The following is a 22,017-nucleotide window of genomic DNA, read 5'->3' on the forward strand; positions in this document are numbered from 1 at the left end:
AAATGGACCTTAGAGATCGCTGAGTCCAGCCTTCTTATTTTATAAATAGGGAAACTGTGGTCCAGTGAAGTGACTTGCTCAAAGTCATACGGCAGGATTTGAACCCTCTGATTCTACATCCATTGCTCTGTGTATTTCACAGTCTCTTCATTTTCATTTGTTTGTAGATGACAAATTTTGTAACTCCCAGAGGAGTTGCAATCTATAGCAGTGGAAGTTAACCACATACCAAGGAAATCATACCCCAATCTTATCTTTTATACAACATAATCACATATGAGCTATTTGCTCTAGCCAACCTGCTGGATTATTTATTATTATCATTATGCCTCTAAAGTTGTCCTGGGCTTTTCTGCCTCTGAGTCTCTTCATATAACTTATGCATTCTTCCTGCTAAAAATGCCCTCCCCTGATTATCTGTACCCATAGGTAATTTTCAAACCATCATTCAAAACCCACTTGATTTCCACCCCTTTTCCTTTACCATTCTTGTTCATAATGTTCTTTCATCTAATTGTTTATTACTGCTTTTTATTTTAAATTAACTTTTCATGTGTGTGACTTAGCTTGTAAGCTCTTTGAGGGCACGAATACTGTTTTATGTTTTGTGTCTTTCATATTAGAGTTGGTAGCAGTTCAGGACTGACTAGCAGGTTTCTGACTCAGCAGGACCCATCTACCAGTTTTCTCAGGTCAGATAAATAGAGAAATAGACAGAGTTTGAAAAACTGCATAAAAGTCACAAGTCAGATTGAATCCATGTGAATCAGAAAATGTTGGACAGTCTCAAAAGTCTATGTAGATGGAGTTTGGATTCAGTATCTAGCAAGTCAGAGATAGGGCAATAGAAAGCAAAGAGACAACCTGGAACAGAAGCTGTTATTTTCAGCCCACATTTATACTTTTAAAAAATATTTTATTTTTCCTCAATTACTTGTAAAAACAATTTTTAATAATCATGTAAAAAATTTTTGAGCTCCAAATTTTCTTCTTCCCTCCCTCTCCTGCTACATCTTTGAGAAGGCAAATAATTTGATATAGGTTATACATGTGCAGTGATACAAAATACATTTTCGTATCAGTTATGTTGTGAAAGAAAACACAGACCAAAAAACCCCCAAGAAAAGTAAATTCTTCAGTCTGCATTCAGACCCTACCAGTTCTTTCTCTGGAAGTGGATAGCATTTCTCATAGTAAGTCCTTCAGAATTGTCCTGGATCATTGTTCTACTGAAAATAGCTAAGTCATTCAAAGTTAATATTGTGCTACTGTGTGCAATGTTCTCCTGATTCTGCTCATTTCACTTTGCATAAGTTTATGTAAGTCTTTCCGGGTTTTTCTGAGAGTATCCTGCTTATCTTTTCTTATATCAAAATAGTATTCCATCACAATCATATACCGGTAACTAACAAGCCATTCCCCAATTGATGGGCATCCCCATAATTTCCAGTTCTTTGCCACCACAAAAAAGAAGCGTTATAAGTATTTTGGTATGTATAGGTCTTTTTCACTTTTATACTTTAGACTGTATGTTTTAGAGATAGGGATGTGGAGTGGGCAGGAGAACCAGGACTCCCAAGTGTATGCTTGCTTCTAGAGAGAGGGTGAGAAATCCCACAGGTATAGTTTGTCCTTGATTAAAACAGGGACAAGTTATTAGATCTCCTAGGAGTTTTTCCAACAGTGTACCTCTTGTCCAACTGTTTTCTATGCAGTAGGAACTCAATAAAAATTTAAGTGTGCTCCCATAGGTGTGTTCTCAACAATATCCTGGTTGTAGGAGAGTATCCCTTTAGTATAGTGCAAGGACCATTTTTTTAGTCTACAAACTCAGTTTAAAATAGATCTAGTTCTGTGCTGATGGAGATTTAGATACTAGGTTTATGTTAATATCCATCCAAATCATGAATATCAAGTGTCAGAGAGAGCTGCCATTAAGACTCCATTGGTCCTTATTTTTATTGGTTGGGCACCTTCAATTTCTTTCCAATGTGGCATGTAATCTTGGTCCAGCCTGCTTCCTCAGGTATCTGTCTGACTTGCTGGCTCAGGAAGGAGTGAAATCAGAACATTGCTGACCTCTCCTTGGAAGACCATTCCTCTGGGAACCACTTTCAAGCTGTAAAAAACCATCTGTTACTATTGCTTCTGTGGAAAACTCTTTGTGGCTGTGCCTACAAAGCAAGAGTGCTAGTATTATTCTCTTGGTAATAACTGTCTTTATATCCGACACTGAAAATACTGTTCTGCCTACTCCCAAATTCTTTCATTTCTCTACACAGAAACTGCTTCAAGCTCTTAATAATTTTTCCTTGGTTTCTTATTTTTCCATATCTTTAAATAATGACTGATATTTATATAATATTGCATAATATTTTGAGCCTTGTTGTAGTCCTATTAGGAAAATACCATGGATATGATAATCTACACTTATTTGTTTTCCAGATGAGTGAAACTGAGCTTAGGATTGTTAAGTGACTTGACCAAGGTGACCCAACTAGTGAGTGTCAGATGCAGGACCAACCATTCAGCAAGCATCTGTTAAGTATTTAACGTATGCCAGGCTTTTGATTAGTTGCTGGGGATATGAACACAGTTAATGAAATAATCCCTACTTACAAGAAACTTACATTTGAACAAGGACCTGGTTTTCCTGACTCCCAAGTCCAGTGCTCGGTTAGGTATCAAATTGGGTATAGTATGCTTAGAATGATAACCACTATTGGAGCAAAACTTTTCATTCCTAATCTATAGTCTATGTCCTAATATAATTGACTGGCATGAATTGCTCCCTATTTGGAGATATGGGGGTCACTGACTGAATGAAAATGAATAGCACCTGCTTTGTTGATTGTTCATTTCAAATACAGTTTCTCTTCCCTTATCCTGCTTTTTCTCTACCTGATTTTCCTATCTTGTATTCTGTAGAAATGCAGGATTCTCATCATTTAGTTATGCATAAATGGCATCTGTTTTAACGGATTAGATTTTGAAGAGTAAACACAGAAGAACTGTGGCTATTTGGTGTATAACTTTCTTTGCTTCATAGTGTACAAGTTCTGGGAAAAAAAGCCAGTCAAAAGTAGAATAATAGATGTTCATCAGAGTAAAACCAGATCCAGATACTAATGTAATCAGCAAGTCCCACTGTAGTGGGGTCTCTGATGTGTACAGGAGAGATGACATATTTCTACCCTTTTATGTATTCTCTGGTACATATATATATGTATGTATGTATGTATATATATATATATATGTATGTATGTATCACCATGTCTGATGTTTATGATTTATGCAGTAAACTAGATAGAGGGCAAGTGCTGGTTGCTTCATCACACCACTCTCATCTGCTGAACATATCTGTACTGCTTCATTTTGGATCACAGGAAGAACTAGGAAGAATGGGTAAAAGTTAGAGGAGGATCAGATTTTGGTTTCCCATGAGGGGAACACTTCCTAACAGGTATCCAAAAGTAGCACGGGCTGCTACCCTCAGAGTGTTGACTTCTCATTCATTGTATATCTTCAACCAAAGCTGAATGACCATTTCTTGGAGATGTTCTAGAAGGCACTTCTGCTTCTGTTGTCTTGGGAACAGGTGTTATCACCTAGTTGGGAAAGGTATCATCAATCTAGTAGATCGAATCTCATGCCCCTTACTAGTGTCCACACATATGTTAGGACCCATAGATTCCATTCATGAAATGTCAGTATGACTCAGGGCAGGGTGGTATAAATTTGATTGTATCTTATATAGAAAAACCTTTTCGTTTTCTTTCTTTTTTTTTTTTTTGGCTGATACCTCTGTATTTTCCTTACCTTTTTGTCAGAGGTCCTAAAGCAGTGTTTGATTAAGACATGGGATGGTTGAAGTGAGGTTTAGAATGCCTGACTCTTGATAATCAGTCTATGGGCTGGAATCTGTGAGACTCTTTCATATGTATATTCCTGGAGTTAGAGAGCCCATACCTCTACACAAATGGCCATTGTCTACATAGTTATTGTTCCTTGGGAGTTTGGACAAACACATTCAGGCAGCAAATAGCCAAACAACAACAAAAATTCAAACCCAGAGGTTCCCTTAAGTCTGTCCATAGCCTAAGGACGGTGCTAGTATACACATTCGCCCTAAGAGACAAAATGTGCAGGGAAAACAATGTTAGATTTAGCCTTAGGAGACCTGAGTTTGAGCCTTGGCTCTGCTTCTTACTACTTGTGTACTAATTTTGAGCAAGTACTTGAACTTTCCTGAGCCTCAGTTTCCTTCCTAATTATAAAGTGAAGAGGTGGGACTGAATGATCTGTAAGGTTTTTTATGATCCTGTGACTTCAAGTCTAGATCTCTACTGTACTCTACTGCTGCATTTATGAAGTCCCTTGTGTGCTGTAGTGCTCTAGTGACACAGGCCTCTTAGCTGTTCTTTGCACAAGACACTCTAGATTCTGAGCATGACTGTTCCCCATGTCTGGATTCACTCCCTCCTCATTTCTGCTCTCCTGGCTTCCCTGACTTCCTTTAGTTCTCAACTAAAGTTTCCCCTTCTGTAAGAAACCCTTTTTGGTCTCCTTCAATGCTAGAACCTTCCATGGCTGGTTATTTCCAGGTTATCCTGTATATCTCTTGTTTGTACCTTGTTGTTTGCAGTTGTCTCCCCTATGAGGTGGAGAACTTCTGGAGAGCAATTACTGTGGTTTGCTTTCCTTTGTGACTGGAGCATTTATTAGGCCTTTAATTAAATATATATTGACTATTTATTGTCGGTGATGCTAGGGGAGATACAAAGCTTAGGTATTATAGTTCCTGCCCTTTTTGAGCTCACAGTTTCTTAAGGGATGTAACATTCACAAAAAATTAAAATACAAAGCAGAGAGAGACAGAGAGACAAAGACAAGCAAAATGCCATGGTGATTAGAGGAGGGGAAAGTCATTACTGAGAAGTAATCAGGGAAAGCATTCTGGAAAAGGGGATATTTAAGTTGAGTTTCAAAGAATTAATAGGCAGAAATGGAGAGGAAGGACTTTTAAAAATTCTTTTCTATTTTCTGACTAGGCAAAGATATTTAATTTGTTTTATTATTTCATTGCAGATGATTCTAACAACCGTTCCTAATAGTGTTTTAAGTTGACTTTTAAGTTAGTATTTATAACAGTCTGTGCTTAGCTTATCTTGTTACAGCCAAGTAGTTTTATATGCATTTTACTCTTCCCTGTGAGTTTTGGGTTTTTTTTTTGTATTTTTGAGTGCTTCTACCCTATCTTGGAATCGTTTTCTCATTTTCACAAAGTTCTGTGTTCTCGTCTTGTTTCTTCCCTTCCTGTTTTTGAAATCATCACTATACTTGGTAGCTATTTGTTTGACAAGGGTCTTTATGTAACCCTAAAACTAACTCTAGACTCTAACAACTCTAACCCTAACCTTAAAACCTTGAATTTTTTAAATAATTAAAAGGAGCAAATGTGATAAGTTTCTTAGAGTTTCTTAGAGGCTGTAGAATAGGTTAGTCTGGAGGGTTGTTTTAAGACCTAACAAAGAAAACCGACTTTAAGTGAAGATTTACAATTCTTTTAGTGTTTTGAGACACAACAGAATTACAGAACTGAGTGCTCTAAACTACATAATATAAGCTCCAGACGAGCTCAATTTGAATCTGATGTAACTTAATTTACAAAATAATAATTTGTTATTCAGTTTGTCTAGACCCCAGTTTAGTCACAAAATTAAATTATTCTTTCATCTCCATTTTGTAAGATGGGAATAAGTGACTCTGGTTTCATTTTTGACTTCTCATATGACCTTAGGCCAAATCACTTACCTAACCTGTGTCTATTCATACATAAGTAAAATTGGGAGGAATTAAACACACACACACACACACACACACACACACTCTCTCTCTCTCTCTCTCTCTCTCTCACACACACACACACACACACACACACAAAACCAAACATTGACTCTGTTGCAGTTGGTTCCTGGTTCTTGCCTTTTAAAAGGAAAGCATTTGAAATCACTAAAACTTTCTGGACCTCTTGCTTTGTCTCCAACATTAATGTACTAAACAACTGTCTTTAAGGGCGTATTGTGTGTAAAGCTCTGTAAAATGAAATTTGATTAGGTGATCTCAGCCCTTCAGCTAAAAAAAATCCATGGTTCTTGGAATATTCACATTTGTTTGGTTTTTTACAAATATTCCTCTGTGCTGAAATATGTACTTCTTATATCATAACGTTGATATTCTTAAAAAAAAAACTTATTGTCAGCTTTGAGTTACACTTAACATTAAATGGCATAATTCAGCATATTCTTCTTTTCTTTGCTTCTACTCCATAAGAGTTGAGTCTCCTTCCTGAAGCTCTATCCCCTAATATTATGTGTATGTAATAGACTCCAGCCAATCTTTTTGAGGGCAGTAAAAGCTGCCTTTATACAAATGCAGGGGTTGGTGAGTTTATAAACTCTGTGTGGCTAGACAGAGACGTGTCTATTCACATATACACACACATATTCGGTCCATTTCCTCTTACCTATGGTCCCTCTCCCTTCACTCTCCATTTGTGCTATTGGAGCTTGAGGGTACCTTTAGAACTGAATCTCTTGAGGACAGAGAGGGGACCTGCTGTAGCCTTTCTGTGGCTAATTCTACTTTGATGTATGAAAAATGCAAGAGACACACTTTATGGATAATTAATCATTTCATTAATTATGATTAGTGATTAGTAATAAAAGGATTGGTCATTTGACTGTCTCTTGTGAACCAAAGATGGATCATGGTGGCCTTTGCTGCATATATGCCCTTGGAAGAGTGGGTGTTCCAGACAGATGGCTATCAACTCTTGATTGGTTAACAGTTAATGAGAGATTGAATATTATAATGAGAAGTTCACCTATTCTAATGAGAGGCTGGGGGACAGGACATAATTGATTATATCACTCTTAAGTCTCAGACATCCCCAGCTTTGGGCAATGTTGACAAGAATCTATCCCCACCCAAGCCTGAGAAGAGCACAGTGGGCTTCCCCATTTGAGTGAGATCTGAAGAATATTGAGGAGAAAGTTAAAACCAGTCTCATTATCAGCGGTGTCTTTCAGATGTTGGCTGAATAACCTACAAGGGACTCATGTCTGAATGAAGAAATAGGAAAGAAAATAATCCTGGATCTCCCCAGCAGTAAATGGTAGTTAATATAAAAAAGAAATAGTCATTTTTCTCACTGACTTCCGGCTGAGTAAGCAGGCAGGAGCTCTCAGCTATATTGAGTTTCTACTCTCAATCCAGGATGAACTTGCACCTTTGACCAGCCTGCCCCAGCTTTCTCTGCCCAGATATGTTTATTCTGGTCTCCTGTTTTAACCCAACTTTCTATCTTGTGTTCTTGTTCCTTGGTCTACTTTATTGATTATAATCCTACTAGGATTCCTAGGTTTACATTTTAATCTATTGATATTGATCAGAACTGTTGTAATTGCTCTCATTCACTCTGAAGCTCATTCTTGGCTTAACTAAACAGTCATTTAAGGAATATTACCCTATTGGTGACATCCTGATCCCAGAATGATTAGTAGGCACACATTCATTCATTCAACAAACATTTACTAAGTGACTACTCTATGCCAAGCACAATGCTGAGCTCTGGAGATACAAAAAAGAGGCAGTGACAGTCCCTGCCCTGTCTAATGTGGTCCCCCTTACCACCTGCCAGAATTACTGCAGTAGTTTCTCATTGGCCCCCTTGTATCCAGTTCTTCCTTTTGTCACTCTGTCCTCTGTACAACTACTGCCCATACCATTTTTTTCCTTAGGGAGCTTCAGTGGCTCTCCACTGCTTTTAAGATCAAATACAAAATCCTCTGTGTATTTTGCATTTAAATTAACCCACCTGATTTGGTTCCATTCTCACCCTGTGTTTCCAGGCTGACTACATGTTACTTTTCCTCATTCACTGAATGTTCCAGATGCAATTGAAGTTTCCCATATGTGAAATCCCATTTGCCTTTTTCTGTGCCTTTGCACTACAATTCTTTTCCTCCAAGAAGCCTTATCTGATTCCCCCATTTGTTACTCCCACTCCAAATCATTATGTAGTTATTTTGTATATAACCTATATTTTACCCATCTGTGAACACACTGCCTTCCCCTGGTGAAATATAAGCTCCTTGAGAACAGGTACTGTCTCACTTTTGTATTAGTATCTTAACACCTAGCACTGTATTTGACACATAGCAGAATTGTAATACATGGTTATTGATTAGACCCTGACACTACAAAAGTAAAGATATAATCCTTGAGCTCAAGGAACTTAAAAGAGTGACATGTACATAAATTACCGTGCAGGGTGGAGTATAATGAGTTTAGGGTCAAGATATAAAGAATTCAAGACAAATGTAGGTGGGAGAGAACTTGCCTCCAGGAGGATCAGGGAAAAGGTGATAGATATCTCAGCTGAACCTTGAGGGAAAAGAAGGCTTTGGACAGGCTTGAAATGAAGGAAGGCATTCCAGATTTGGGAGACAGACTACATTAGTGCACAGAGGCAAAAAGTGGTAGCTGGAGCTTGGAGAAGAGCTCTTAGTCCTGTCTAGCTGGAATATAATTGTATAAAGCTAGTTTTGCAAACAAAATGTAAAAGTGGTAATACACAGTTTCAAATAAAGTATGGAATAAGATAACTCCACCAAAGAAAGCATATAAAAAAACAATAAAAATTATGAGAGACAGTGTGGCAGAGTAAATAGAGAGTTGGCCTTGGAACCAGGAAGACCTAGGTTTAAAGTACTGCCTCAGACAACACTGTGTAGCCCTGGGCAAGTCCAAGCCTTTCAGTATTCCAGGCAAACTTTATAAATTATAGAAAAGATGCAGGCCTGCACTGGTAGTGGGAACCTTCTTACCTTGGAGGTCCCTAGACCAATGAACTCGCAGGTTCAGTCTCTAGTCTAAAAATGATTACTATGATTAATATAAAAATGTTCACTGACTTTGGACCCATTATTAATTGTTATCTTGTGAATCTTTCTTTATGTATATATGTATACACACATGTATATATAATTTATTTTTAGTTATCCACATTCACCTCCATAAGATTTTGAATTTTAAATTTATTCTCCTTACCTCTCCTCCCCCCTCCCCAAGATGGTGGGCAATATGATATAAGTTCTACTTATACATTCATATTAAACATATTTTCACATTAGTCATGATATAAAGAAGAATCAAAACTAATGGGAGAAGCCATAAGAAAAGAAAAAAATAAAACAACAAAAGAAAAGGAGAACAAATAGTATGCTTCCATCTGCATTCAGACTCCAAAGTTCTTTTTCTGGATGTGGATAGCATCTTCCATCGTGAGTCTTTTGGAATTGTCTTAGATCCCTGAATTGCTGAGAAGAGCTAAGTCTATCACACAGTGTGGCTGTTACTGTGCACAATGTTCTCCTGGCCCTGCTCATTTTGCTCATCATCAGTTCATATAAGTCTTTTCAGGTTTTTCTGAAATCCACCTGCTCATCATTTCTTACAGCACAATAGTATTCCATTACATTCATATGCCACAACTTGTTCAGCTGTTCCCCAGTTGATGGGGATTTCCATTTCTTTGCCACCACAAAAAGAGGTGATACAGAATATTTTTGTACATGTAGTCCTTTTCCCATTTTTATGATCTCTTTGGGATATAGACCTAAAAGTGATATTGCTGGGTCAAAATAGCCCTTTGTACATAGCTCCAAATTGCTCTCCAGAATGGTTAGATCAGTTCACAACTTGTGGATCTTTCAATAAAGTAGCTTAAAAAATTCATGTGCTTGGCCAACTACATATATAAAATTAACTGAATAATTAATTACTAAAATAATTATTCTTTATACTTGCCCAATCTGCCAGGATATATGCACTTTTAAAAAAAGCATATTTACCTGCTAAAATTTTAAAAATTTATTTCTAGCATTCTTTTCATTTTATATTTTGAGTTCCAAATTCTCTCCCTCCCTCCCACCCGTTTCCCCACTGAGAAGGCAAGCAAAATGATATCAGTTATACATGTGAAATCATATAGAACATATATCCACTTTAGCCATATTGCAAAAAAACCAAAGGTAGAGAAAATGATACTTTAGTTTGCACTCAGACTTCGTCATTCTCTTTCTAGAGGTGGATAGCATTTTTTCATCATGAGTCCTTTGGATTTGTCTTGGGTCATTATATTGCTGAGAACAGCTAAGCCATTCACAGTTGATCATCATCACAACATTGCTGTTATTGTACTCGATAATCACCTGATTCTTTTCACTTCATTTTGCATAAGTTCATATACGTCTTGCCATATTTTTTTTTTCTGAAACAACTCTCCCCCCCCCACCATAGTTTCATGTAGCATAATTGTGCTCCATCAAAATCAAATGTCATTATGGGGTCAGCCGTTCTCCAATTGATGACTATCCCCACAGTTTCCAATTCTTTGCCACTGCAAAAAGAGCTGCTATAAATATTTTTGTATATATAGGTCTTTTTCCTTTTCCCTTGCTCTCATTGGAATACAGACCTAGTAGTGGTATTTCTGGGTCAAAGGGTATGCACAATTTTATAGCCCATTGAACATAGTTCCAAATTGTTCTCCAGAATGGTTGGATCAGTTCACAGCTCCACCGAGAGTTTATTAGTGTACCTATTTTCCTTCATCTCCTTTAGCAGCTATCATTTCTGATAGGTGAAAGGTGGTATATTAGGGTTGTTTTAATGTGCATTTTTCTAGTTAATAGTGATTTAGAAAATTTTTTTATATGTCTTTTGATAGCTTCAATTTCTTCATCTGAAAACTGCCCTTTGACCATTATCAATTGGGAAATGACTCTTATTTTTATAAATTTGACTCAGTTCCCTATATATATTTGAGAAATGAATCAGAGAAATTTGCTGTAAAATTTCTGATTATCTCTTTTAATTAGGTTTATTTTTGCTTTTGTTTTGTCTGAGATCATGATCGCTATCCCTGCCTTTTTTTTTACTTCAGTTGAAGCATAATAGATTCTGCTTTAGCCCTTTATTTTAACTCTGTGTGTGTCTTTCTGTTTCAAGTATGTCTCTTGTAAAAATAACATTGTTGAATTCTCATTTCTAATTCATTCTGTTCTCTGCTTCCATTTTGCAAATGAGCTTATCCTATTTGCATTCGCAGTTATGGATTCTGTGTATTTCCCTCTATCATTTTCTTCTGTTTATCCTTCTGACTCTTTTTATCTTGTCTCTCCTCAAAAGTCTGTTTTTCTTCGAACCACTGCCTCCCTTAATCTGCCCTACTTTTTATCATTCCTACCTCCCTCGTGTTCTCCTGTCCTCTTCCCTTCCTGTTTCCCTATTGGGTAAGATAAATTTCTATACTCAACTGAGTGTACATATATATTCTTCTCTCTTTGTACATATATATATTCTTCCCTCTTTGAAGCAATTCTAATGAGAGTGAGGTTCACACATTGCCCGCCATCCCTCCATTTTCTCCTCCTCTGTGAAAGCTCTTCTTTGTGTGTCTCTTGTATGTGAGATTTTTCCTTTTCTCCCAGTGAGTCCCTCTTTCTCACTCCTTTATTTGTTAATGAGATCATTGCAACATGATCAACTCACACTCATGTCCTCTCTCTATGTAGACTCCTTCTAACTGCCCTAATAATAATAAAGACCTTAGAAATTACATGTATTATCTTCCCATATAGGAATGTAAGAAGAAGAATGTAAGAAGTTTAACTTTATTGAGTTATGACTGCTCTTTCATGTCTGCCTTTTTATGTTTCTCTTCTGTCTTCTTATTTGAATGTCAGATTTTCTATTCAGCTCTGGCCTTTCCATCATGAGTGCTTGAAGTGCTTTATTTCTTTAATTGTCAATTTTTCCCCTTGAAGAATTATACTCAGATGATTCTTGGTTATAATTCTACCTCCTTTGCCTTCCAGTGTAAAGCATTCCATTCCTTTAATATAGAAGCTGCTAAATTTTGTGTCATTTTGACTGTGACTTGAAATATTTGAATTGTTTCTTTCTGTCTGCTTGCAATATTTACTGATCTGTAGATTCTTTTGATTTCTATTTTACTCTCTGGATCTAAGATACTGGGGCAGTTGTCCTTTATAATTTATTGAAATATAACATCTAGGCTTTTCCTTTTTTTGTCTTCGTCTTCATCTTCTTTTTGCTTATGGCTTTCAGACAGTCTAGTAATTCTTAAATTATCTCTGCTGGATCTATTTTCCAGGTCAGTTGTTTTTTTCCAATGAGATAGTAAACATTTTCTTCTTTTATTTTTTGACTTTGTTTTATTGTTTCTTGATGTCTCATGGAGTGATCAGCTTCTACTTGCCCAGTTCTAGTTTTTTGGGGATGATTATTTTCTTCAGTGAGTTTTTATACCTCTTTTTCCATTTGACCAATTTTGCTTTTTAAGGAGTTCTTTTCTTCAGTGAATTCTCATAACCTCCTTTTCCATTTGAGCTGTTCTGCTTTTTAAGGAGTTGTCTTCAGTGAGCTTTTGTGCCTCTTCTTACCATTCAGTTTTTTTTTGAGATGTTATTTTCTTTGGTATTTTTGTGTGTGTGTGTGCATCTTTTACCAAGCTTTTATTCTCTTTTTGTAATTTTCTTGCATCACGCATTTCTTTCCCAGTTTTTCTCTACCATGAAAGATCTTTAACTCTTCTTGGAATTCTTGTTGGACTTGTGTCCAGTTAGGATTTTTCTTTGAAGCTTTGATTGTAGTTGTTTTCACATTGTTATTTTTTTCTGAGTTTATGTCTTAGTCTTCTTTGCCACTGTAGCAGCTTTTTATGGTTTTCGTTATTGTTGTTTGCTCATTTTTCCAACCTATTGCTTAACTTTGACATTTATGTTAAAGTTGGACTTGCTTGTGTGTGTGTGTGTGTGTGTGTGTGTGTGTGTGTGTGTGTGTGTGTGTGTGTAGGGGGTAGTTAGGCACTGTCTCAAGCTTTTTGCCCTGCTGTCTTCGGAGCTAGTTCTTGGGGTGGTAGTGGTCTACAAGTTTTCATGGCTTCCAAGATGGTGGGATCTGGGGAGAGATGTAATCATTGATTTCCTTGTCTGTGCTCTGGTCTTTACTCAGGAAGGTCCCTTGTTCACTTGTAGTTCTCTTGGCCCTGGACGTATGATCAAGTCCCCTCCTTTCCTGCAGCTTCAAATGCTAGAAAGCACTTTTTGCCTTGGAATTATATCAGAAGCAGAGCGGAATAGTGGGTAGAACTGACCTTGGAGTCAAGAAGACCTGGGTGCAAGTTTTCCTCTGACTCATACTACCTGTGTTAACATGGATGAGTCAGTTTCTTAGTGCCCCAGACAATTCTCTAATACTGTAAGTTACAGCTGACCATCTTTTTGTTTGTATTTATCCATCACTTGGCACAGTTCCTGACACAAAGTAAGTGCTTTATAAATGCTTGTCGCCTGTGAAATCACAGATCTAGACCCTTTTCTCCCCCAAAAGAATCTCAAACAACTTAACAACAACCCCTAGAAAATTATAGTATGAATTTTTAAATGGATCGTTTATGAGCTATTAAGGAAGAAAGTAGTGACCGCTAGGAGCCAGCATGAGCTCATCCAGAAAGGACCTTCAGACAGTTAGGGAGGCTGTTGCTTTCTCTTCTAAACTATTTTTTTTTCTTTCTAGCTCTTTTCTTCAGAGATTTTATTTCATTTTAAAAAATCTTTTGCTTCATTTCTTTGAGGTGTTTTTATAGGCCTTGAAGGAAAGGGAAAATTTATTTTTTCCCCTCTGTTTGCTGTGGTAAGATACAGTTATTTTCCTTCTTTTGGGGTATGTGTAGATCTATAATAATTTCTTATACTTGTCAGTGTATTCTTTGTTTACTCCTTTAGGACTTTGTATCACAGCTAGGGTCTACCTTGTGTTGAGTGGTTGGTCCAGTTTGGTTCTAACCTGGATTCCTGGGCTGACCTCCATCTCTCATAGTTAGGGCTCCTGGATTTTTGAGGTTCAGAATTCAGTATCTTCAGGGCCCTCAGTGGCATCTCAGGATAGAATGTTAGGGATGTGAGAGCCCCTAGATTGTTCCTATATGAGTGCTACCATAGTTTCTAGTTGCTCCCTCGGACTTGTAAGATCTTCAATGTGAATTTCTAATAATTTTAGGACTTTTTCAGGGGAGCCCTGTGCTCCTGCTTTCTCAGGTCCACTTCTAGTCATGCTGTCACATAGCCCACTTGTTTACCTATACTGGCTTTGACTTTTATGGTGGCCTCCTCTCCTGTTGTCTGTGGGCTTTTGGCTGAGGTTTGTGTTTGGGTCATTCTGAGGTAGAAATTGTCACCAACTATAGTTTTTAATTGGATTTCTTGATTATTATTTGATCAGGTGCAAATTTCAGGTTTTTCCTGGATGAGGTAAGTAGAAATTGAGCTGCCTGCTTCCATTCAGGAAGGCATGTTGGCTGGAAATTTTTTTTTTATCAAATGCTTTTATCAAATGCTCAGATGAATCATATGTGCATGATTCTAAAATGTTCAGAGTATATGCTTTGGTTGACTTGATTATATCAGCCTAATTTTCCGAAAATGTGTGAGAAGACTGATCTGGTAGTTACTGCGAGGGGCCTAAGGCAGTTCTCTCCTATCTTTGAAAAAGTTTACTGAAGATGGAAAAAATCTTATTATGGGATGTCTTTGTGGAGATTGCTAGATTATTGATAAAAATAATCATATAGCCAGAATTTTCCTAGTTAGTACAAATTTTAAGTAAAAAAGTATATTTTTAATGAGGCTTGCAGAAAGGGAAATTCTTTTTTAAACTACATGTCCTGATTTTTGGCTTGGAAAACATGTCCCTATAATTGTAGAGGAGTACTCAGAAGTATAATGTAGAATATAGTCATGCTCTTTAGTTTACCCATGACTAAGTTGACTAAATTACTTCCTATGCCATTTTTTGCATGGCTGTTATCACAAATTATCTTAAAAAAACTACCATGGACCTTATGCATAAACAATCTCAAGGACTTCTTATTGCTAGATTATCTTAGAAGAGAAGTTAAGTGCTCTTTGGGCTCTGAATAGTTAGACTTCCCTTTCTATTGTGCCTTATTTCCCTACCTATATTTATTATGATCTCTGTAAAAGCAAATCCAAGATAATATGCTTCTTTGTTATTTCATAGTATCCTACTTACCACAGAGGCTATGAATATTTGTTGATTTGATTTTCTTTCCAAGGTATTAATTTAGCCATATTTTCCCTTTAAAAAGTGAATAATTTTCAGACTTTTAAATATTTTCATTGGAATTTAATTTCACTTTTCCATGAAAATTCTGCTATGTTACACCTCATCATGACATAATGGTGGCCTGTATTCTTGAAAGCTACGCTGATGGAGTGATACACTATGAAAAGACTTTAAGTGCTGGTCCAGAAATATTCTCTGTCCTTTGAGCACCAGACTAAGTTCAGAGAGACATGTGACCAGAAAGTTGGCAGTCAAGTGGTCTATTTTTTTTACCATGACAATTCATGAAAATGACTATTGGGGCATGGAAAGGTTTGATGTTGCACTCTTGAAATTCACTTAACTTTTGAAGTATTAATTAAAGGCTTCATGGGACTTATGTTGTAATAATTAACCTCTTCAATCTTCAACTTTTGCATCCTTTTCTTTAGAGAAATTTAATACGTATGTAACCCTGAAAGTACAAAATGTGAAGAGCACGACAGTCGCAGTTAGAGGGGATCAACCTTGCTGGGAACAAGATTTCATGTTGTAAGTATCCAGTGGCAGCGGCTGCTTATGTATTCCCTTACCCCTTAGAGTACAGAAATGGAGACTTGGGGCTTGTTCTGGGTAGGATTTTTGTTTTTGGCATTATTCAAGCATTTGTTATAATCTTTAAAATTTTCAGTACTATCTTTGGCAGATGTAGGATGAGATGTAGGAATAAAGATAAATGCACTTATCATATAAATGTATTTCTTATCATATTGGCACACTGAATCGTCATTCTGTCCGGCTTTACCAAGCAATAGCACCACAGCTGACATTTACGTAGTTCTTTGAAGTTTGACCTTTTATCATGTAGACATTAAGGTTTCTTCTAAAAAGGGCAGAGAAAGAACATGTGTGGAATATTGGTAAAATAGCTGAAGAAGAAACACAACACATTACAGAAAAATGCTTAAGGAGGGACGTGGACTGTTTTGTGGACTGAAGACAAAATTGGTCTGCAGATAACTGTGCTGAGGGAACCTGTCTGAGAGAAAAGTTCTAGCTAAAGTAAAGATGAATATAGTGTACTGTACCCATCAGCTCATTTGCAAATTACTTTCAGAGTTTTGAAGGAAATAACTGATAAACTATAAATCAAATAACTGTTTGGGGAATATGGTATGGTGTCTGTTGAGGTTATATGAGGGAAGGAGAGAGAGGAGAGGAAAAGCTGTTTATAGAAGATAGAAATTTGACAGGAGCTAAACAACACTGACAACAGGAGCTGTTTGATTGGATGAAAGTGTTGGAATCTAACTGGAGAATGGCTGTATCCTTTGCTATTTGAGGAGCTGCCTGGGCTTATTGCCTTCTAGACCCATCTCTAGCTTTAGAGAGGGGAACCTTCTCAGGGATGTTTGTGTTACTCCATTACCCTCAGTAACTTAAGAGAAAAAGGAGGAGAGGAGGAAAGGTGAGCTTTACTCTTTTGCTGGAAACTGTGTATATATATATATATATATATATATATTTGCTGAAAGAGCACACATCTTTTTCAATACCATGCCAAAGGTTCTTGGGTTAGTGGAAAGTGTCAAAAAAGTGGATTTGTTCAGTAAGAGAACTGTGAAGACTGGAAGGGGAATAGAGTAGAGAAATGTTTTAATGAAGTAGGCAATCTCTAAAGGATCTCAAGGACATCAAAGCCTGTAGCACAGATTTGTGAATTGTCTTAGGACATGGGTTTCTCTACTTATGTGCTTCACTACTAGAATGCCACAGAATGTCACGGACATAAATGCTACATTATTGTTGCATTTACATTTTATTCAGTAAATATTAGGATTCTTTTTTGTTACTTTCTCGTTTAGTAAATGTTATATATTTGAGTTAATAGTGTTATTGTGACTGATTTTGTATGATGAGAAGCATACCAGTGGGGACTCAGGAGTTACTGTGAAAACAGTAGGAGTGTATCTCCCCCTAACTCCCTCATACACAAACTAGAGCTACCCTAATGACCCTGAGAGTTGAATTGTGGCATGGTTGTGGCTCTGACTGGCCTCCCTGCTTTGAGAAAACTCTCCAGAATGACCAGAGTGGAAACAGGTTAGAGATGAGTGAGTCAGCCCAGAGGGAAAGAAGGGATGAAATGTTAGCACTGTGCCCAGGCTATGTCAGTAAATAATATGTACAGAGTAATTCTTTGCAGGGAGAGGCAGGAGTGAAGGAACCAGTATATTGGTAGGTCATAGTAGTTCTCATGTAGGAGGTAGCAGTTGAAGTAAGCTTTGAAGGAAGAGAGGGATTCCAAGAGGTAGAAGTAAATGAAGAGAGAGCACCTTTTAGACAAGGGAGAGGGGCAGGAGGTGGGGCAGCCATGTGGCTAGAAGAGAGCCTGTGCAAAGGCACAAAGACTGGAGATGAGATGTCATTTATGGAGAAGAGCAGAGCAAGGAGGGCAGTCTGGAAATGTGAGGGGCACAAAGTGATTTAGAACAATTCTAGAGAGCTTGGCTGGGGACAGATTGTGGTGGCTTTAAATGGCAGACTGAGGAGTTGGTATCTTATCCTGTAGTAGAGGCAGTACGGAACCACTAGAGCTTCTTAAATGATTGAGTGACATGGGCAGGCCTCTGCTTTAGGAATATCATTTTGGCAATTGTGTGGGAATAGTTTAGGCCAGCGAGAGAAGGGATGAGTTGAGGCCAGTGAGGAGGCCATTGCAGTAGTCCAGATAAGAGGTGATGACCTAGACTAAGATGATAGCTTTATGAGTGAAATGGAAGATGGTAGATTCAACAAGAGAGGGCAGATGGTTTACTGAAGAGAGAACTGAGGTTCTGAGAAGTTAAGCCACTTGCCTGATACTCTGCTATTTTTTCCTCTAGTATCTATTAATGAGATGTCCTAGATGAGCCACAAATTTCATTAAGCTGTGGTAAAGAAATATTCTGGTTCTTCAGTTATCCCATTGTTCAAAGTATTAGAATCCTGAAATCCTTAGATGATTCAGAAGACCATTAGGAGAATTTTGAATCTGCAAATGAGAGTCGTTACCTTTAGAAAGTCGTATCTAGAGAACTGCTAAGCAGAAAACCAGAGCTCTTACGCCTGTGGAATTCTACTGAGGTCATATAAGTGTAAGTGTTGAAATACCACAGCCATCTAGATTAACACAAATGGGTAAACATGCAAGGATTTATTTGTTAAAAATAAATTACCTTGGAACTTCAGCCAACTGTTTTGTACTTTTGGTTTTTCTTTATTTTTACCATAGGAAAAAAAGTCCTGATTTTCCTGCTCTAGAATCGGGGAGGAGCTCATAATGGTGCAGCTCAAGAGGCCTACATTTTTCAGGGATCAATCCTATCTTGTGAATTTTTAGAACATTGCTGCTTGAGATTTTTTTTTGTTGTTGCCATGTTGTACTTTCATTATTAAAGGCAAAACTAACTCAATGAAAATGTCAGTTTGGAGATACTTCTAATTGATAGTGCTCATTTTGTTGAAAAAATATAGCCTGGAGTTTTACTCTTCACTTAGGGTCTGTGAATTTATTATTTTAATATTTTGATAAGTGTATATCAATATAATTGGTTCTTTTGTTATCGTATGCACTTCATTTTATACAGTTAAAAATATTATTCTGAGAATGGCCTATAAGTTTTACCAGTCTGCCAAAAGAGTCACACAGAAAAGGTTAGGAACTCCTATAAAATTCTAGGACATATTACTAAAGAGGTGACTAGTGATGATCTAGAAAAGGCAACAGTGACCATCAAAAACAGATCTTGATATAATATTTCCTTTTTTTCAATTATGCTAGTAAGCTGGTAGATTAGGGAAATATAGTTTATCTATATTTTATCAAAACATCTGACAATGTCTGTCATGCTTTCTAATGGAAAATATGGTAAAATATAGTAGACCCAGCTGCCTGAATGGGGACCCAGCTAGCTGGGTAATTCATCTCCTCCTCTCCTGCTATCTCCCTCTCCCCTTCCTTGTCTCATTAAAGGGGCTGTCCCCTGACTGCTTTTTAAACAGGACTATTCACTGTGAATGGGCATTACCCTAAGTGAGTACCTGAATAGGCCTGGGCCTAAAGGGGCCAAGGTCTCCTGTTGCATTCTGGGCCATCTCCAGTCATCCTGATGAATATCTGGTCCCTGGATCCAGGATGACTCAAGAGGAGAAAGTGAGGGGCTGGTGACCTTGCACAGCCCTCCGTCACTCAAAACAAAGTCAAGTTCAAGTCATGTCATCTCTGGTGGCATGGTCTTCTTCAGAAATGAAGGACAAACACAACGATAACAACAATAGGCTGAATATATTAGGAGAAATCTTAGGATACAAATGTCCTATGCTTGGTTTCAGAACATCACTTTCATGAATACAACATGGAGGAGGTACGGCTAGATAACTGTTCATTGGAAAGATCTTGGGGTAGGAAGGACGATTAGTAGATTGCAACCTCAGTAAGAGTTAGTAGTCTTGTATTGCAGCCAATAAACATCTTGGGTTTCATTAAAACAGACATTAATTATATTGGGGATTAGGTACATGGTAGTCCTATTATATTTCGTCCTGGTCAGATGGTATATATTGTGTTAAGTTTTGTAGGAAGGACATTAATTTTAAAAGTTGGAGAATATAGAGAGGAGTGAATAGCTTTGAGATCATGCTACAACGGGAGAAGAATTTATATAGAAGGGACATGATAGCTGTCTTCACGTATTTGAAAAACTATCAAATGGAAGAGAGTTTAAATTCTGTTTTTCTCTGCCTATTTATAGAGAATAGAATTGGGAACAATGGGTAGAATTTACCAAGAGACAAATTTGGGCTTCTTATAAGGAAAAACTTGCCAGTAATTAGAACCATCCAAAATTGAAATGGGCTGCCAGAGGAGGTCATGGGTTTTCCTCTGTTGGATGTCTTCAAGCAAATGGTGGATGACCATGTGTCAGAAACAGAAGAAATTCTTTTTCTCATATGAATTAGATGGCCTTTAAATTCTTCTCCAGTTCTCAGGTTCTGTGCATCTTTCATGTTTTCCTTTTATTCTCTAGGTAATTGGAAGATAATGAAGTTTTTTTGAATAAAGCAGTGACATGATCAGACATGCACATTAGGAAGATTACATTGGCAATGGTATGAAGCATGGTTTGGAAAGGAGAGAAAACACAGCTAAGGAAATTAGTTAGGAAGCTATTACAATACTCTAATATATAATATTCTAAATAGCCTAAACTGTAGTGGTGCCAATGTGAATTGAAAGAAGGGGAATAAATGTGCAAGGGATTATGGAGATAAAATTGTAAGATTTGGGAACTGATGAAATGTGGTGGAGAGGAGTACAAAGGAAAGGCAAGAGCCAAGAATGACTGAGATTTTGAAACCTGGATGATGGTATCATTGGCAGAAATAGTGAAGTCTGGAAACAGGGACAGATTTCATTTAGATATATAGTTTGGGGACTTATAGGTAGTAATTGAAAGTGATAATTAAAGCCAGGAGAATGGATGAAATCACCAAGGGACAGAGTCTAGAAAGAGAAGGGATGAGGCTAAAGACCATACATTGATGGAGAGAGGATGATTAGCTACTCTTTTTTAAAATTATTTTTTATTATAAACTTAATAAATAAGAAACATGAGCATTCCAGTATATAAAGAAAAATTTTAAAAGGCGTTGCAATTCAACTTCTGTTATGTACAGTTTATTTTCTTTTGTAGAATTCAAATTTAATATGGTAGCTCTAACATTGCTCTGCTTTTCCTTCTGCTCAAAACTGAGGCAGCAAGGCATAGTGGATAAGGCACTGGATTTGGAAATAGAAAGATGTGGATTAAAATCCTGCCTTAGATATTTACTAGCTGTGTGACCCTAGAAGAGTAGTTAACCTCCCTATGCCTCAGTTTCCTCATCTGTAAGATGAGAAAATTGAACTCAGTGACTTTTACATTACCTTTAAACTCTGCATCTGTTCTTCTTATCTTTTTTAACCTTTTGTGAAAAAACTTAATTTTTTTGCATTCTGAGTTCTGAACTGCTGTCTCCCTCCCTCCTCATCCCACACTAGAGAAGGCCTCCCTCCCTCCCTCCCTCCATCTCTCTCTCTCTCTCTCTCTCACACACACACACACACACACAATCATACTTGGTATTCTTCTGTTTATCAATTCTTTCTCTGGAGGTGCATAGCATCTTCCCTCATAGATCCTTTGTAGTTGATTTGAGTATTTATAATACTCAAAATAACTTAGTTGTCCACAATTATTTTTCAAACATTATTGCTATTACTGTATGGGATATTCTCCTGGTTCTGCTCATTCCATTCTTTGCTATTTCATGTAAGTCATTACATGTGTTTTCTAAGATACACCTGCTCATTTTTTAGAGCACACTAGCATTCCATCATAATCATATGCCGTTACTTGTTTAGCCATTCCCCAATTAATGGGCATCCCCTCAATTTTCAGTTCTTTGCCACCACAAAGAGAGCTGCTATAAATATTTTAGAATATACAGATTTTTTTGTCCTTTTTCCCTGATCACCTTGGGAAACAGACCTAGTAATGGTATTGCTGGGTCAAGGGGTATACAAAGTTTTATAACTCTTGGGCATAATTCCAGGTTGCTCTCCAAAATGGTTGGATCAGTTCGCAGTTCAACAAAGAGTGTATTAGTGTCCCAGGATCCTCTCATCTTGTAAGATGAACTAATCTTAATGGAGAAGGAATAGTCTTATTGGCATGAGGGAAGTGAAATAGGAGGGGGGAAATGCAGTGAAAGCCAAGA

At 37.2% G+C, this 22,017-nt stretch overlaps 1 protein-coding gene across 4 annotated transcripts in view; it reads left to right on the forward strand.

Annotated features, from left to right (window-relative positions):
- Positions 1–22,017, forward strand: part of UNC13B (unc-13 homolog B) — a 344,899-nt gene that overhangs the window by 100,288 nt on the left and 222,594 nt on the right. For all 4 annotated transcript variants that reach the window (XM_072606704.1, XM_072606660.1, XM_072606674.1 and 1 more), the window contains one exon: positions 15,669–15,768. In XM_072606704.1, the coding sequence (XP_072462805.1) occupies positions 15,669–15,768 (100 nt within the window). The remainder of the gene's footprint in view (positions 1–15,668; positions 15,769–22,017) is intronic.

The sequence above is a fragment of the Notamacropus eugenii genome, chromosome 1 (genome assembly GCF_028372415.1).
Source record: "Notamacropus eugenii isolate mMacEug1 chromosome 1, mMacEug1.pri_v2, whole genome shotgun sequence".
Taxonomy (NCBI): Eukaryota; Metazoa; Chordata; class Mammalia; order Diprotodontia; family Macropodidae; genus Notamacropus; species Notamacropus eugenii.